This window comes from Callionymus lyra, chromosome 18 (genome assembly GCF_982586985.1).
Source record: "Callionymus lyra chromosome 18, fCalLyr1.hap1.1, whole genome shotgun sequence".
NCBI classification, from domain to species: Eukaryota; Metazoa; Chordata; class Actinopteri; order Syngnathiformes; family Callionymidae; genus Callionymus; species Callionymus lyra.
In genome coordinates, this window is record NC_141835.1 from 4360379 (window position 1) to 4379101 (window position 18723).

General features: G+C 41.2%; 1 protein-coding gene across 5 annotated transcripts in view; it reads left to right on the forward strand.

The window, feature by feature from the left end:
• Positions 1-18723, forward strand: part of map4k5 (mitogen-activated protein kinase kinase kinase kinase 5) — a 30046-nt gene that overhangs the window by 5161 nt on the left and 6162 nt on the right. The window contains exons 3-29 of one of the 5 annotated variants that reach the window (XM_087780516.1): positions 2141-2198; positions 4242-4332; positions 6065-6129; positions 6195-6250; positions 7031-7078; positions 8178-8220; positions 8315-8387; positions 8504-8635; positions 8723-8785; positions 8867-8948; positions 9477-9593; positions 10083-10161; positions 11413-11481; positions 12039-12097; positions 12161-12228; positions 12469-12507; positions 12902-12946; positions 13020-13062; positions 13121-13328; positions 13514-13599; positions 13669-13710; positions 13990-14074; positions 15052-15131; positions 15194-15254; positions 17003-17117; positions 17283-17341; positions 17416-17519. In XM_087780516.1, coding sequence (XP_087636642.1) covers positions 2141-2198; positions 4242-4332; positions 6065-6129; positions 6195-6250; positions 7031-7078; positions 8178-8220; positions 8315-8387; positions 8504-8635; positions 8723-8785; positions 8867-8948; positions 9477-9593; positions 10083-10161; positions 11413-11481; positions 12039-12097; positions 12161-12228; positions 12469-12507; positions 12902-12946; positions 13020-13062; positions 13121-13328; positions 13514-13599; positions 13669-13710; positions 13990-14074; positions 15052-15131; positions 15194-15254; positions 17003-17117; positions 17283-17341; positions 17416-17519 — 2070 coding nt within the window. The remainder of the gene's footprint in view (positions 1-2140; positions 2199-4241; positions 4333-6064; positions 6130-6194; positions 6251-7030; positions 7079-8177; positions 8221-8314; positions 8388-8503; positions 8636-8722; positions 8786-8866; positions 8949-9476; positions 9594-10082; positions 10162-11412; positions 11482-12038; positions 12098-12160; positions 12229-12468; positions 12508-12901; positions 12947-13019; positions 13063-13120; positions 13329-13513; positions 13600-13668; positions 13711-13989; positions 14075-15051; positions 15132-15193; positions 15255-17002; positions 17118-17282; positions 17342-17415; positions 17520-18723) is intronic. The other 4 variants (XM_087780512.1, XM_087780513.1, XM_087780514.1 and 1 more) reach the window with 4 other exon arrangements.

An 18723-nucleotide genomic window follows, 5' to 3' on the forward strand; every position in this document is an offset into this window, starting at 1 on the left:
GATGTTTCTTGAAGGAGTCAGAAGATCATCAAACACAGATGTTTCTTGAAGGAGTCAGTAGATCATCAAACACAGATGTTTCTTGAAGGAGTCAGAAGATCATCAAACACAGATGTTTCTTGAAGGAGTCAGTAGGTCATCAAACACAGATGTTTCTTGAAGGAGTCAGTAGATCATCAAACACAGATGTTTCTTGAAGGAGTCAGTAGATCATCAAACACAGATGTTTCTTGAAGGAGTCAGTAGATCATCAAACACAGAGATGTTTCTTGAAGGAGTCAGTAGATCATCAAACACAGATGTTTCTTGAAGGAGTCAGTAGATCATCAAACACAGATGTTTCTTGAAGGAGTCAGAAGATCATCAAACACAGATGGTTCTTGAAGGAGTCAGTAGATCATCAAACACAGATGTTTCTTGAAGGAGTCAGTAGATCATCAAACACAGATGTTTCTTGAAGGAGTCAGTAGATCATCAAACACGGATGTTTCTTGAAGGAGTCAGTAGATCATCAAACATACATGTTTCTTGAAGGAGTCAGTAGATCATCAAACACGGATGTTTCTTGAAGGAGTCAGTAGATCATCAAACACAGAGATGGTTCCAAAGCTTAGGAGCAACAGTCTGGAAGGATTTCTCTCCTCTGGTCCGGAAGTTCAGGAACCATCAGTAGATTCTGATCCACAGACCTCAGAGCCCGAGCTGGGGTGTAAGTCTGGATCAGATCACTGATGGAAGGTCTGACCATGAATAGATCTGAAAGTAAGAACCAGAATTTTAAAATGATCCTGAAAGAAACTGGCAGCCAGTGAAGAGTTTGAAGCAGAAATGTGAGTTCTTCTACTAGAGCAGCCAGTGAAGAGTTTGAAGGAGAAATGTGAGTTCTTCTACTAGAGCGGCTCAGAATTCTGGCTGCAAGGTTTTGTATGAACTGCAGGCGAGACGATCCTTCTGGTTTAAATGGAAGGTTGTTTTCATTCAGATAGTTTTTATTTTAAACATGATTTTTTTCATCATAACTGTAATACTTTGTCACAGTACTGCATTGTGATATTGTTATCACATAGTGACCCAAGTATCATATTTATCGTGGAGCTGGTGAAACTCATTGACATGTAGACGGCAAGAGAAGCGTGCGAGGAGTATTTATAGACGTCGACATCAACGTGAAGCCGACGCTCGCCTGCTCAGAAAAGGCAGATGAAAATGTGTAGTTTAAGGAAACCATTAGAAAAGCTTGTTTTTTTTCTATTAATGAAATTTAAACTGACAATAATACAATTGTTTTTAGAAGGAGATGATTCTTCTGATAACGGGGTCTTGTCGCAGTCGTACTGTATCTACAAGTCTGACTTTCCCAGGACGGATTAATCCACGTATAAGATACAACACACACACACACACACACTATCTTATCTTGCTTAAAGGCTGCTGCCGTGCTCCAGGGTTTTATGGTTTAACGGTTGATTTAGCTTTTGTTTCTCATCACATCCCACAGATTACGGAGCGTCTCTTCTTGACCTGGATATGCATCTCACTTCACCACAGACGCCATTGTTATCTATTATTATGTCTTTTCAAGAGTTAATTAATTTATTTGATCAAGTCGCCTTCAAAGGAAATGAAATCACATTTTAATTTTAAATAAACCGAGTCCAAAAATGTTTTTTATGATCCAGACACGAGTAAAAATTACAGAATAGTTGCAAGAGGCGCAGTCTTGAATGTTTAAACTAAATAATAAACTGTTGTTTCTTCCCGAATACTTAATCATTAAATAAGATTAAATGGATTAACGTCCTTCTGTTTGTGATGAATAACTTGTGTAATCAGAATAGTTGGGATGACACTTTTATTCAGTTTTTTGTTAATTCATTTTTACTTTATGGCAATAAACATTATTTAATAAATGTTGCATTCTGAAATTCAATAATAGGATTTTTTTCCATTTGGTAAAAAATTAATTCAAGCTCAAATGCAGAAGATCTAATAATTTTTTCTGGTCTTCAACGATGCTAAAATAACAATATTCTTCATCAGGAAATTGAGTGTTTGTCATCCATCCATGTTAATGTTCAACCATTAGCATTTGAAAATCCAAAAATAAACTTACTAACACTCTTTATTTCCTTTCTTTCAGGCTCGAAACATTAAAACGGGAGAACGCGCCGCAGTGAAAGTGATCAAGTTGGAAGCAGGTATGTTCTTGTTTATAAACTTTATCTTAGAGGCTCGCTGGGGTGAATTTAAGGAGGATTGATTTTTAGAGACATTGTTTATTTAAAAACCCTCGTTCGCCCTTTTGACTCCGCGGCTCTATGTTGACCTACTGACAGAGTTTCAATCCAGATTAGTGGGATTACATGCGGAGCTTCAGTCAACAGACGGAGCTGATTAGCACCGAGTGAAGGAAGAGTTCCCTTTGTTTTTCTTTCTTTTTACTGCATCAAACTGAGGACGAGAGTCACTGTTTCGATGTTAAATTGATAACAAGATCTGCCGCGTCACTGGTTACATTTGCGCACGAACAAGTCGTAACGTACGAGTGGCTCGTCTTATCCTCCGACGGTAAACACGTCTGGGCGAACCCTGATCTCAAACAGGTTGGACCTGGCCGGGCCGACTCGAGCCCCTCTGGCTCCGTGACTCCAGCGACACCTTAATCCGATCAGACGCTGTTAAGGTTCTGTGTCGAACGGGTTTTGACGGTGGTTATTAAAAAAAAAAACACAACCTTTGCACCCGAAACCAGAAACCAGCGAGAAGTTCCGAGAGGATGTGGCAAAATGTTTCGGCTTCACTTCGTCAAAATGTGACAAATCGTAGGTCGACGTGTGACTTTCTTCTCTGGCAGATTAGACTCGAGAACAGGATACGGCCGTGACTGAAGTTCATTGTTTTTGAAAGGAAATGGCTGCGTAACGAAGAACACTTGTCATGTCATCTACATGTTAGCGAACATTTGCAACTACACGAGCACGAACGGTCTTGTTTGGACGACTGCTGACAGATTATCTGCCATGAACTTTATCAGGAGGCATGAGAAGGAAGACGTCACCAGCGAGTCCTGACTGCGTACATGTTCTCCAGGAGAACGTCTGCACAATTGGAAGCAGCTGGACGTTCATATTTCTGTCCTCCTACTTCCTACTGATCGGATGTGCTGGAGAGTTTCACTCACTTGGCCTTTTGCCGAATCGTTTTCCCTATTAGGAATGTAAGAGTGAGAGCAGACCTGGGAGAAGAAATGGTTACGAAAGTTTGTTTTGGTTCATCCTAGTGTCTTCTGTCCCTTTAAAATGAATTAAAATAAAATACAATTAGTATTATATGGTGTTTAGTCCATTGTTCTCTTTATTAATTGTAAATAATAGGCCTGTCAAGATGCACCTGCATCATTTTCGGAAAGATTCTAGGTGACATCGAATTTTAGTTAATTTGTTCGACTTCCTTTTTTGGTTAAAGGAATATAACCTAAAGACAAAATGTGTCCAAACGTCGGCTTTTAAAAAGCTGCCGTATCCTCTCGTCCTCAGTCATTGCGGGGATCTCACAAGACTTCATTGTTCCCTTAGCTGCGGAGGACGTAATGACTGCTGCCATCTAGTGGCCAAACGTTTGATTGCAACACTAAAATGAACAAATGCTTCGAATATTTACAGGTTAATTGTAAAAAAATTTAACTTGTTAATTTTTTATAGCAACATAAACCATAAAAGAACTATGATGTACAAATAAAATATGTTGATTACATTGCTACAGGGCATTAAAAACAAAACGATAAAATGAGGTAATCATTTTCATCTTCGTTGGAAAATCACCTTTTATGATATCATTACTTGGACCATTTGATCTTTATGTCTATGTTGTCATCGATCAATAAGTATTTTCAAGGTTTTCCCATCATTTAGTTCCATCTTTCCCTGGACCGTTGTTGATTTTGACTTGGATGAAGTGTTTTCTAATCTAGTTTTCTTTTTCCGTCTCGGTTATATGCAGCATTTTCAGTTCATCATCACTGAGTGAGGCTGTAAATGTGTGTCATGCACAAAGTTGGACTTTGTTTTAGGGGAAAAAATAAACTCTCTTCGTCCTATTTAGAAACGTTCTCACGTTGTCCAGCAAATAAAACCAGCTTTAACAGGAACAAACAAAGCAGTGACCTTTCAATAAAATGTAATGCGTCGTTCAAATAAACTAAAATCTTTCCCTCCTCCTGTCGCTGTGATTTCTATTTCCAGGGGACGACTTTTCCATAATTCAGCAGGAAATCTTCATGGTGAAGGAATGCATGCACCACAATATCGTGGCCTACTTTGGGAGCTACCTCTGGTAAGAATCCCTTCCACAATATTCCTTCTGCTCCCGCCACGAGGATTCCACATCGACGAATGTTGAGTTCAATGACCGACTCGCACCTGAGTGTTAACGTGACTCACCAGGCTCCGGTGCCAGGGTCTGAGTGAGAGTTTTTTGTTGTTTTTTTTGTGGTTTGTGAGAGGAAGCCGAGCCAGTCCGCCCACCACCACCTGTAGACTCCAGCACTCCTCCTCCCAGCAGGTTTAACTGGAGTCTCTGATCTGGTTTACGAGGCTCTCTGTGGAGTCAGACGCTTCCCTCGTCACAGCAGGCTGGTCTCGCCACGCCGAGCCAGATCGTCACACATTTACCCGCGATTTGGTTTAACGTTTGCTCTCAAAATCGTATCCGTACAACAACTACATGAAAAGTAGCAACGGAGTTTGAGAGTCAACTGAAAAGGCCTCAAATGTTTATTTAAGCAAGTAAGTAAGTAATATTTATTTATATAGCGCTTTTCCAGACCAGGGTCACAAAGCGCTTAAACAATCAAAACAATACTCAAAAAAGTACATACTTTAAAGATCAAGATAATACTGAGAACAACACAGGAGTTCCAGAAAATCAATGAAAAGCCTGAACAAATAGAAACGTCTTAAGATGTTTCTTAAAGGAGTCAGTAGATCATCAAACACAAAGAGAGACGAAGATCGTTCCAAAGCTTAGGAGCAACAGTCTGGAAGGATTTCTCTCCTCTGGTCCTGAGCCGTGTGCGAGGAACCATAAGTAGATTCTGATCCACAGACCTCAGAGCCCGAGCTGGGGTGTAAGGCTGGATCAGATCACTGATGGAAGGTCTGACCATGAATAGATCTGAAAGTAAGAACCAGAATTTTAAAGTTGATCCTGAAAGAAACTGGAAGCCAGTAAAGAGTTTTAAGGAGAAATGTGAGTTCTTCTACTAGAGCGGGTTAGAATTCTCGCTGCAGAGTTTTGTATGAAAATAAACTGTTACAATAGTCCAGACGAGAAGAAACAAACGCATGGATTACAAGCTCCAGATCATGTTCCGACAACATTTTCCTAAGTTTGGAGATTTTTCTCAGTTGAAGTTTTGAAATTTGCTGTTACTATGGCGTTTTATTTGTGCCTTTTTTGTTGAGCGTGCAGTTAGAAATTTTGAGCACCTGAGAATATGTTTTGCGTGCATGTAAGTGACAGTTTGCATGTCATTTTCCCTGCGCTCGGATTTTCTTTTTACGATCGCTCGACTTCTACACAGCACTTCATTCGTGCCTATGATCCGACTAATCACAGTCTTTTTACAAGAAAAAGTAAAAATGTAGATCGAACAATAGTTTGCACGTTTGCTTCTGCCTGTTGCCGAATGAAACCGAACCAGCCAATCGAAAACGAGCTTTCTCCGGTCTCTGGGTAGAAGTTGAGCGTAAAAAGATAAGCCGCGTGCACAGGGAGATGAGGTCGAGCAGCAGTCTCAAAAAATGTGCAAAGTGAGATTTATTGAACGTAAAAGAGATTTTTGTTGTACATGCAAACTGTCACTTAAAAAATTTCTAACTGCACGGTCAACAGACACAAATAAAACGCCATATGTTACCTGTTCAAACACCTGTGGCGTGTGTGTGTATATATGTAGCGACTGTTTGGAGACACACGAGTGTAAATGGTTCACACGTCGCCTCACAGTTACTCTCTAATCTCTGCACTTTCAAACGCGGCGTGACTGATCCTGTTCTACTGTCAGTCAGGAGAAACTCTGGATATGTATGGAGTACTGTGGCGGAGGATCGCTGCAGGACATTTATCATGGTGAGCTCCCCGTGTAAAGACCCGCCTGTGTCTCTGACTGCATTAATAACTGTTTTGTCTCGTAGTGACCGGACCTTTGTCAGAGCCTCAGATCGCATACGTGTGCCGGGAGACGATACAGGTAAACACTTCATGGAGTGAATGAACCTTAATATAATCTGCACTGATGTTGAAAGATAATGTACACGTAAAGGCTGCGTTTGAGCTGCTCTCGTTGCAACATGATGTAGTTACACAAAGAGCTGTTCTTGTAACACGGCAGTAAAACCACTAGATGAATAACCTGCCCTAACAGTCGCTGTCAAGTTACATTTTCTTTTGTTGACTCTAAAAACGTGTCTTTTTGAATTGTAAGGGCTTTACGCTGCCGTCTCCGATTTCTCAGCGTCGAATTATTAATGCCAGTCTTACGTACAGCATCTCTTTTCCCTTCGTCATCAGCCAGAACGATGATCTTTGACTTTAAAGCTGTGTCATATCCGGATTTCCCGAAGGATCAATCAAGTTCCGTCCATTTATCCAGTTTCTCAGTGCGTTTTGTATCGTATTCTTCTTCCTAATTAACGGGTGTTGTCGTCGGGACTTTTAGTGCATTTTCCTGGCATCTTTTCGTGACTTTCGTCTTTTTGTGCGTCCTCTTCAATCTCTCTGTGTCACTGTAGAGCGCCCCCTGGAGGCAGTTAACCTCTTACACGTCCATAGATCCAACAAGACATCTTCAGTTGAACGACCTATTTCTCTGTTCCTCCTGCACTCTCTTTATTAGCAGGTCTTGAGCTCTTGACCTTTGACCTTCTTGATATTTTACTATACATGGATCAGATTACAAGATGTGTTTCTTTTTTAAATTGATGCTACGTTGACAACAACCGTCACTCAAAGCGCCTCCTTCTACTTCCAGGGTTTGGGATACTTGCACAGCAAGGCGAAGATGCATCGAGACATCAAGGTACGGAACATGTGGTTGATTCACTTGTGTAACTGTTGTGGCGTCAATAAGAGGAAGAGAAAAGCCATCGTGATGAAGCGGCTGTTGCTAAAAAGGCTGGTGTGTTATCTCAGGTCAGGGCTGCACCTATTATCTTAACTCTTGGCTCAGCAGCTTCCTGTTTCCTCGGCGCTCACTGCAGGATGCTAGCAGAGCCATAGAGTCGTAGAGGGGAGCTGTCGCCATACTTTGTGTAACACTATTGCAGAACTGATCTGAGAGAATCTTGTCACTGAAGGACGCATATGTTCTTTTTATTTGTGTTTTATCGACGGTGTCGAGTTGATACTGATTCAGTTTGAGCAGCAGGCTGACGGTCAAACACCTGTTTTATAGAAAGTAGAGATTAAAAATATCAACAATTAATCGAATATTTCATTTTTTGAGAGAATTCAATCCAAGCGTCTGTTGTGAACCACATCAATGTCAGAATTATGAGAACGGTTATGGAAGAATTAGCTTGAAAAAATATAAAAATGTCTGTGACCCTTTAGTCTTTTTTTAATGTGTGACGAGACATTTGTTCCGTCCATGACCTAGATTTTGTCGACACACATTCGCTCTTTTGCGTTTGACATCTTTGTTTTACAGTCAAAGTAGATTTCTGAATATTCAGATTTATTTATTTGTGTTGCTTCAAATTCACCTGAATATATTTGATGTTTAATTTAAAGGGTAAATGTTTTCTTTTCACGTGTTTGAGTGTTTTATAAGCAGCTTTTTAGTTGTTTGAACATATTTAAATGTTGTTGTACAGTGGGGCAAAAAAGTATTTAGTCAGCCACCGATTGTGCAAGTTCTCCCACTTAAAATGATGACAGAGGTCTGTAATTTTCATCATAGGTTCACTTCAACTGTGAGAGACAGAATGTGAAAAAAAATCCAGGAATCCACATTGTAGGATTTTTAAATAATTGATTTGTAAATTATGTCAATTACAGACCTCTGTCATTATTTTAAGTGGGAGAACTTGCACAATTGGTGGCTGACTAAATACTTTTTTGCCCCACTGTATATAAGTAATCAAATGAAATATAATTTCCTACTTCCTGTACTGCAGGGAGCAAACATACTTCTGACAGACGACGGTGACGTGAAGTTAGGTGAGGTCCCATCTGGCGTTTTCCAGATTTTTTTAACTCCGTTTTTTCGAGGATTGAAACCATGATGTGAACGACGGTCGTCGATGTGTTTCAGCTGATTTCGGAGTCGCGGCCAAAATAACGGCCACGATCGCAAAGAGAAAGAGTTTCATCGGAACACCGTACTGGTGAGTCGCTGCAGCTGATCCAACATTTTCCGTCCTGGATCAAGACACACACACACATGCACACACACACATGTTTATCTTCCCACCAAGGTCGCCTGTGATATCACTGTGTGCAGGATGGCTCCCGAGGTAGCAGCAGTTGAGAAGAACGGAGGCTACAACCAGCTGTGTGACATCTGGGCCGTCGGCATCACGTCCATAGAGCTGGCGGAGCTTCAGCCTCCCATGTTCGACCTGCACCCCATGAGGTAGAACAAGTCCTGAGACCGTTTGACAAATGGAAAGATTCCTATTCTTTATCTCTTTAACATGTCTTTACCGTTATCTTATTCCAGGGCTTTGTTTTTGATGTCCAAGAGTAGCTTCGCGCCGCCGAAGCTAAAAGACAAAAACAAGTGGTGAGCTTCCGTCCAGGCGTCGAACCTTCGACCTCACATGCCGACGATGCCGTGGTCTCACCCCCACTTGTGTTGCTCCAGGTCTGCAGCGTTTCACAACTTTGTCAAAGTGTCTCTCACCAAGAACCCCAAGAAGAGGCCGACGGCAGAGAAGCTTCTCTCGGTAATGAATCGACTTTAAAAAATGGTTTGCGGCTCTTTTCACGTCCATGTCGCGCCATTTAATTCAGTTTAAATTACAATTTTTAAAAGTCAAAATCACTAAAATATCTAAAGACACTTTACTTCATTCTTTTATTCTGTACTGACAACACAAAACAAATCCCATGTTTTGTTTACAACGCTGGTGATAAAAGTTTCTGAATCTAAATGAAACTAAAAGAGAAAAAAACGGGTCCCAGTGAATCCCAATGAGTGACTGTTGAGGAAAAGCTTCACTGGACTTTGTGTGGACGACCCCCTGCTGTGATCAGCTGGGGGTGAGAAGAGAGTCATGAGAACGACTTACAACTGATGTTGATAGTATGTGTTTGAATGTGTCGTTTAAAGAGTATTATTTAACCACTATTTCAATGGCCTGTCAAGATGTTTTCCACACATTACCTTTTGATAGAAAAAGATCTGAGTAACACGAATGATGATGACATCTTTGTTGATGTCGTCTCACGACGGTCTGCTCTCTCTGCTGCAGCACGTCTTTGTCGCGTCCATCGGCCTGACGAAGCAACTCGCCGTGGATCTTCTGGACAAGATGAATAACCCGGACAACCATCAGCATTACTCTGAGGCGGACGACGACGACATTGAGGTTTTTTTTAGTTTTATTTCCGTCTCTATTTGTGCTTCACAATACAGCAGTTCCTCATAGATCGCGGGTGTTATATTTTGAAAAGCAACAACCCTCTCAGAAACGGTTGAACGACTCTGAACGATTCCCTTAATGCTTTGCCGCCCAGCCAACCAATCACGGCCAGTGATCACTTTTGACATAAACGTATAATTTAAACACAGTATTCTAGCGACCAATCGGAAGTCACTAAATGGAGTGCATTGTGTAGAAATGCATCATTGGAGTTCAGTTGTCACCATAAGTAAGATGCGTGTGCTTATTAGGGCCTCCCACCCAGTTCTGTGGTACATAGAATATATTGATATGTTTGACAGTAATAAATCCACGAGATCGTGGAAGGAGAACCACGATATGACGAGATGCCACTGTGACTCTCGTGCTGAACTAGATTTAAAACAATGTTGTGTTTACTGTTCACTGACCCGCCGCCTCTCTGACGTGTTGCAGTCTCTCTCTGCGGTCCGACACACCATACGCTCGTCCAACAAGCAGGCCAGAGCCGAGAGGACTCGCTCGGAGATCAACTGTAAGTGAACAAAACCCCATCTGTGAGCCATAAATGCAGTCATCCTCGTGAAGAGCACCTCCTCCTCCTCCTCCTCCTCCTCCTCCTCCTCCTCCTCCTGCCACGGCTGCTCCGTCACGCCGGTCTGTGGACTCGGAGCCTGACGGGGGTCACGGCGATAATCTATCGGCCCTGCTGGCAGATCCTGCAGCAGTAATGTGTTTAAAAATAGCCTGTGCATCCATGTAGGAGAAAGTGTAGTTAATTCCTCTTTACAAGTAGCTGTGCTTTTTTTGTTAGGGTTTTAAAACTGTCTCGTCGGAAGTCGTGCAAAATGTTAGATGGAAGTATTTTCCTGGTGAAGAAACGACTTAAGTCGGATCAAATCAGGCCATTTATACATTGATTTTCAGATTTTCTGTTTAAAAAAACATAAAAATCTTTGAGTTTTAGACAAAACCAACTATGTACGACATGCACAACAAATGCTTGTGTAACAGCAGACGGAACAGAGTCGTAAACAAAACACACAACCACTGAATGATCGTCATAGAAATTATATTTATTTAAATGAATGAAACTGAATTAAAATGAATAGTGGTAGTTGTAATAACACTTTCTGTCAACCTGGAAACGGAGAAACTAATCTTTTTTTAACCCCCCAAAAAAAGATAAATAAATAATTGTGCGACAAAAGTCAGACTCAAGCTCTGTGAGTCAAACCTTGTTGTAAAAGATTAAATAAAAATAATGGTTGATTTATTCACTGTAGATAAGAGAAAGAGGTCAGAAAATGAGTTTATAGTGAGTTGAGTTTTTCAAAGTGCGACACAGTTTTTTTTTGTGAACATGAGGCAACTTAAGAGATTTTACAACTTTGTAATTACACTGTTCTAACACAAGGGGGAGCCAAAACGATGATTTTAATCTTGCCTATTGAAGCTTTAACAAATACTTTTATGACAGAAGTCGACAAAAGTGATTTTAAATCCGTTTTAATATTATAATTTTATACATGTAATGTTTCTTTAGCTTATTAATGTTTGACTCTTCTCTGTGAGAGTCTAATGATATTAATGGACCGACAAAGGTCAGAGATCATCTCCCTCCGTCAGCTGGACCATCCGTCTGGATTCACGGAGTCGTCTCGTGCTGTCGTTATCATTTTATTCATTCATTTCAATCCATCCTGTTCTTTTGTGCTGCAACTGTCCTTGTCTGCTTCTTTTCTAACTTTGACCATTCCGTCCGACTCTCCCCTCCTGCGTGAAGCAAGCAATGGGTCAGACCCCGGCGAGGCCTGCCCGAGTCCTCGCTTCTCTGAGAGGCGCAGGGTCGCAGGTCAGTCACGGCGGGTTCGCTCGAGGCTCTCGTAACAAAACGACACTAATGGCGTCTCGGTGGTTTGATCTTCACAGCTTTTCCTAACGTGGTGCGACTAACGTGTCGAACAGAAACACTGAACTTTGGTGGTTTGTTGTGTCATCCATGTTTGCAACTCACTTCTCTAATGAAATCCGCGAGTGTGATCCGGTGCTGAGAACTTCCTGGTCGTAATGAAACAGACTTTCTTTGTTAACAAGAAGCCGATTACATGAAGTGTTCCTGAGCCGGTCTGGGCTTTTAAATCACCAGCGTGACTCGGTTCCTGTGAAGTGTTTTAGTAACGCCTTCTAAAGTGCACCGATCTGGTCAATGTCTGGTTTTATGAGAGTTTGTCTTTGGGATGAAGGTCGAATGGCAGTTTTGCTTCTCTGGTGTGGATCAGATGATCCGAGTCGTAGTCTCTGAACCATGTCACCGGTCGGATGGATCAAGGCTCGTTAGACTCGGTGCTGACGCCCTCTAGTGCCGACAAGATGAACACAAACCTTTTTCTTTTTTCTTGTCATTCAAAGTCGACAAGGTCCAGTTCGAGCCGCCGCTCCGCAAGGAAACCGAAGCTCATTCAGAAATGGTAACGTTCTCCTCCCGTTCAAGTCCATGAATCTGTGTCACAGTCTGACGTCTCTGTCCTCAGGATGTGAGTAAAGATAATGACTTCTCGTCCCCGTGGAGTCCCTTCACCGAAGGAGGCCTAACACCCAGGTGAGCTTGGGAAGTGGTCGTCATGGAAACCCATCTTGTTTACCTGCTCTGTACCTTTTGATATGAGCTCATGCAGCGAGCGGGTGAAACCACAAGAATAAAAAAAAGTCTAAATCACGTCCTGACACTTCCAACTGTTGACTCCTCTTCACCAGCACTTTGACTCTTTTTCTCCCCCTTTTTTTTCTCTTCTTTTTACTTTGGCCTCCCGCCGGTCTCTCTTTGTGTTGATCCGTGAAGGAGTCTTCTCAAAAGCGTTGAGGACGAATTGTTCCAACGGTAACGGCGACACTGTGTGCTGACGTAGCCACGCCTCACCCTCTCACCCCTGCTTGTTCTCCTTCTTCAGAACTTAAGGCTTCTTTTTTTTTAAAAGCATCGCTTTAAATCATTCATGAAACGAGAGGAAAGTAGTTTTGCATCTCAGCTAGATATTCACTCTCTTTAAAAGTCTTGATATTGAGATTATCTGCAGGTTATTTTAGTTTTTGATCAATAAGAATGGAGTGGTTTGTGTAAAAGTGCTTGAGACGGATGATGGACACATTTCAAATACTTCCTTCTGCTGATCCCTTCTTCGCCCGCAGTGTTTTTACCATCGATCCATGTTGCGTCTGAACTGCTCTCTTGAGACGTTTACTCTTCTTCTAATTGTCTTCTTTGTCTTCTGAAGGGGTCATGTCACTCACCTCGACGACGCCTTCGAGGAGATGGAGCTGTAATTGTCTATTTTCTTTAAGATGACATTGGTCCATATTTGAGGTTTATAATCTACATGAAATGTATTTCAGATCCACCCTGAAGCCGGGCGTTCCTCCTCCTCTGCCCCCCAAAGTGAGTCTTCATTTTGACATCATCTCAGGGTAAGTTCTTGACGCTTCTCGTTCCTCAGCCTCGACCGAACAACAGCGACGAGGTGGGCCTCAGCGACGAGAGGTGTCTGACGGTGCGGAGGTTCCCCAACTCGGAGAACGGGCCGAGCCAGGCGGTCCGCCGGCAGAGCACCCCCGAGCAGGGCAACAAGACGGAGCGCTCGTCCCCGGACTTCCTGTCCGCCAGCGTCAGCAGCCCCGGACTCCTGTCTCACGCCTCGGATCCCGGTAATCCTTCCGAACCCATTCCTCCTCGTGTCTGCGTTTGTTCTCTTCTAAAGTCTGTCAAATCTTCTCACAAGCTCTCTGTAAATCTAAATGCAAAGGTACGTTTCTAGGGAAAGAGTTCAAGAGATGTATTCGTGGTTCAGCGCGTCCGTGTCGACGACATAATCCATGTGTTTTCTTCTCAGACGAGGACTCAGACGGCAGCCTGAACGGAGAGAGTCCGACGCCGCCGCCCAGTCGACAGCATCGCAAAGAGAAAAAGGAGTTTCCTGTAAGATGTCATGCTCCCACTTCTCTGCTCACGTGACCTTTGACCTTATGATGGTTTTCCCAAACACAGAAGCCTGCGATCAACGGCCTCCCCCCCACACCCAAAGTGCTGGTGAGTCTTTATTCTCCCACGATCCTTTGTGCTTCCCCATTTCTGCCTTGTAAAAAATGTACACGGGTCAACTACGAAAACATATTTCAGAACATTGTGGTTACACTGTTCTAACACTGGGGGGAGCCAGAAACTATATTTTCTACTTGACCTATTGAGGCTTTAACAAAGCATTAAGTGGTTTGAATTATTTGTTGTTTACATGTTGATACATCTTTGCTGCTAGTTGTGTTGAGCTGATGATTCGTGGCTAATCTGTTTCCTTCCTCCTGGTTTCAGATGGGAGCTTGTTTCTCGAAGGTCTTTGACGGTTGTCCACTGAAGATCAACTGTGCCACGTCATGGATTCACCCCGACACCAAAGGTGACTTGAAAGATGTACTTGATAGAGATGATGTGGAGGCAGGAACCAACATACAGTAACAGTACGGTGTATAGTGATGGTGTTGTAACAAGTATATATGTGTAGTATTGTCCAGTACTAGACTTTGGTGTTGTGTTAGTGTAGTAACAAGTATATATGTGTAGTATTGTCCAGTACTAGACTTTGGTGTTGTGATAGTGTAGTAACAAGTATATATGTGTAGTATTGTCCAGTACTTGACTCTGATGTTGTGATAGTGTAGTAACAAGTATATATGTGTAGTATTGTCCAGTACTTGACTCTGGTGTTGTGATAGTGTAGTAACAAGTATATATGTGTAGTATTGTCCAGTACTTGACTCTGGTGTTGTGATAGTGTAGTAACAAGTATATATGTGTAGTATTGTCCAGTACTTGACTCTGATGTTGTGATAGTGTAGTAACAAGTATATATATGTAGTATTGTCCAGTACTAGACTTTGGTGTTGTGATAGTGTAGTAACAAGTATATGTGTGTAGTATTGTCCAGTACTAGACTTTGGTGTTGTGATAGTGTAGTAACAAGTATATATGTGTAGTATTGTCCAGTACTTGACTCTGGTGTTGTAGTATTTACAGACCACATGTACTCTAATTTTTTTTTAAACTACTTTTATTTGTTTTCAAACCAAAATATGTCCAAATCTCCGCTTTAAAAGCTGCTGGACTCACTGTATCCTCTCGTCCTCAGTCATCATTCTTCCTTTAGCTGTGGAGGACATAATGACTGCTGCCATCTAGAGGCAGAAAGATAAATTGCAACAATTTAACAAACTTGGTGAATCATTGCATGTTAATTGTACGTTTTATTTTAATTTGACACACTTTATCGAAATATAAACCTTAAAATTATTATGATAACAATTGAATTTGATTTGACGGATGAATGAACTAATACAAATAAAATGAGTAACTATAATGTAATGATGTGGTCTCTAGATCAGTACCTGATCTTCGGCACCGAGGACGGCATCTACACACTGAACCTCAACGAGCTTCACGAAGCCACGATGGAGCAGGTAACGCTCGAGACACGACCTTTCAAAACGAAAGATCCAGATCCACGTTTGCTCGTCCTCAGCTGTTTCCACGGAAGTGCACGTGGCTCTACGTGATCAACAACAATCTCATGTCCTTGTCCGGTGAGTACACGACGGCGACCCCTGACCCTCACCGACCCCCTGCCGTGTCACGTGCCGCTTCTCGTCCTCGGTCACCTCCACGTTCTGTCCACACCTGCAGCTAGAACCGTTCGTCGGCATCTTTCTGGACCAGAGACGCGTCCGAGTGACACGTTTCAGGCCCAGAAAGATCCGATGAACCTTCACTTGAAACCCAACTGTCCTCCTCGGCTCCACTAATTGACAAAAAACCCGGTCCCGGGGCGAGCCGTGGTAGGATGGAGTTACAAAGCGTGAGGTCTACTTTCGGTTTTGCCTTCAGCAGATTACTTTAACCTCTGTTCTCCTCTTCCCTTGGACACTGTCCATCCTCCTCTCGCCTGGCTTGATTGATATTCTACTAACTGGCTTCTTCAGAAGGTAATCACGCTTCACGACACACGTGTGCGCTCACGTCTGACTCTCTCCGTGTTGACCTTTCTTTCTTCAACACGGATGTGACCCTGACCTCTGGTGTCATTATTGATGCAAACATCAAACCAAAAGTTACACAAAAACTCTTGTTATTTACTAATTAAAACAAAATGGATTCAAGTATTTACTTAGTTTTCGTGAACAAAACATTTCCACATAGATTTGTTTGTATAATAAACCCTTGCGTTATCTCTGGGTCAAGTTGACCCGAAGCCCCGAAAACAAATATGTTTGTGGTATCCTTTGTGTTCTATCGACCTTCACCACTGCATATGTATTCATGGAAGACAGGGAGGTTGTTGACCTTTGACCCGGAGACAATGCAACACAGGTGTACCACAAACACATTTGTTTTCGGGCCTTCGGGTCACCATGACCCAGAGACGACACAAGTTGGATATATTTATATTTATAATTAGTTCTATTTTTTTATTTATAGTAAATGTTTCTTGCTTTCACTTTGTTCTAAACAATTGAATGAAAGTTGAGACAAACATTTATTTAACTAAACTTTTTATTTTTTTAAATGAATCGTTAGAAGAATAAAAGGGAGAAAATGAACGAGTGAATAAATGATCTTTATCATTTCCGATTGTTTTTTCTTTCATGATTTAAAACATTAGTTAATGTTCAATTACTCGTTATTATTATTGAATAATAAATCTTTTTTCTTTTTTGTTTTTTAGATGTTTGAGGAAAAATATTTTCTTTTGTTTGTCAATAAAAATGTTATTTATTTGTTGAGTAAAAAGAGTGTGACTGTAAACATACATTAAAAATATTTTTAGGTTCTTTGTTATAAACCAATCTTAGTGTTTGGTTGGTTTACATGACAAACAGATTCATTGATATATTCAATTAATTCAATAATCAAAAGTTAGGTTCTATTGTTTCAAGTCGTCAACGATGATGAAATACAGAAACATGTTAAATCTTATATAATTTAAATAAATAATTTGTTTAATCTATTGTTTTGTTTTTTTCAATGTTTCTAATTCTTAACAGGTTTCCATAAAACCACGACTCCTTCCTGTAGTCAAATATAACTAGTATTATTTACTTAAAACATGTTTTTACTACATTAGACTCGACTAAATAAACAAATGAATAAACACAAACGTTTACATTTCAACTTCCTCCTTTATAAATGAAAATATACTTCTTCCAGAGTTTTTCTCCAGATATTTTAAGTACCGACTCATTATGTTCCGTTTCTGTGATTAAATATTATTTTTCTGGTGAGAAAAAAAAATCAATGTTTTGTTTCTTCTGAGATGTTTGTCGTCGTTCTTCAGGGAAAACCTTCCAACTTTACTCCCACAACCTGATCGGTCTGTTCGAGCAGCTGAAGAAACCTGGACTCGCCGCTCAGTTCCAGACTCACCGCTTCCCGGACAAGATCCTCCCGAGGTGAGAAGAACATTGTCCTGCAGAAGAAGAAGAAGAAGAAGAAGAAGAAGCTTGTGTTAGTCCAGAGCTCGTCAGGCGTGACGAACGAGTGTCTGGAGCAGAAAAGAGGAGAAACCTCTTGGCTGCTCCTCAGTCGACGTCACCACAACTGTTTTGTCTCCTCAGGAGGTTCGCCTTGACGACCAAGATCCCCGACACGAAGGGCTGCCACAAGTGCTGCATCGGTGAGCGCCCGCTACCCACCTGTCAATCAATCACCCGTCGACATGTCAGATACTAAAGTGTGACCCTCTTGCAGTGAGGAACCCCTACACGGGCCACAAGTACCTGTGCGGAGCTCTGCAGTCCGGCATCGTCCTCCTGCAGTGGTACGAGCCCATGCAGAGGTTCATGCTGATCAAGGTCAGTCGTCACGGGGGGGGGTCACGCCACTGACCAGGGGTCAGAGGTCAATTCTTGTCAGGGTTCCTGCGGATGCTTCAACAGCAACAACTAAAACGTGTTAGATTTACAAAAGTTACAAAAAGACATGATGAATAACGAAATAAATGTTGTCAAATATTAAAAAGAAATTAGAATCTAACGTATTTTTTTTTCTCATTCGAACAAAAAGTCAAACAAATGTTTGATCAAAACTCTGTTATTAATTTTGCGTTTTAAAAAAAAAAAAATTGGTTCATTTTCGTGTTCATTTGATATCAAATGATATTAAAACATTTTTAATTCAACTGTTATTTCAGCAGTTTTTTTAAACACCTTTGGAATTATTTTTATAGTTATATTTTGTTGTTGAATATTTTTAAGGATATTTTTGTGGTTTTACTGTGACTTTGAACCATTTTTGTCAAGATTTATGTGAATTTTAACAGGTTTGTTCAATCTTTTCTAGAGCTGCACAATATTGCAAATAAGTGCGATATTTGATATTAGTGTATTAAAGTGCGATATTGATATTAATGCAATATTTTTTTTCTTTCACCTAATAATGTAGCCGCGAGTACTGTAGTGAAGGTCCGGGTGTTTAAAGAAGGAAAAAGATGATATTTCCCTTTTTGTTTATTTCCTCGCTTCGGTGTCGACACGATCGTAGAAAAATATCTCTTATAACGCTCAGTCTCGCGGGACTTGCATCGGTTTTCCCGCCAAACTGAGCGACATCAGAGAGGAGCCGCCGGCGCTTCGCAATATCACCAAATCAATAATAAATCCACCTCCTTGTACACACACACTTAACACTTTATAAATGACGCTAACAACTTAGCTCGTTAGCATACGGTGAAGACGGACAGGTTTGTTTGGAATTTCACGATCTTCTAAGAAAACAACTGAGACGAGATGAAAAGTTCTTACAATATGTTGCTTTAACAAAGGAGGTTGAAAGAGACGAGTGACTGGATCACTAGTGTTTGACTAGATCATAAGTTAGTATTACTTTACTGGATCACTAGTGTTTGACTAGATCATAAGTTAGTAGTACTTCACTGGATCACTAGTGTTTGACTAGATCAGAAGTTAGTATTACTTCACTGGATCACTAGTGTTTGACTAGATCAGAAGTTAGTATTACTTCACTGGATCACTAGTGTTTGACTAGATCATAAGTTAG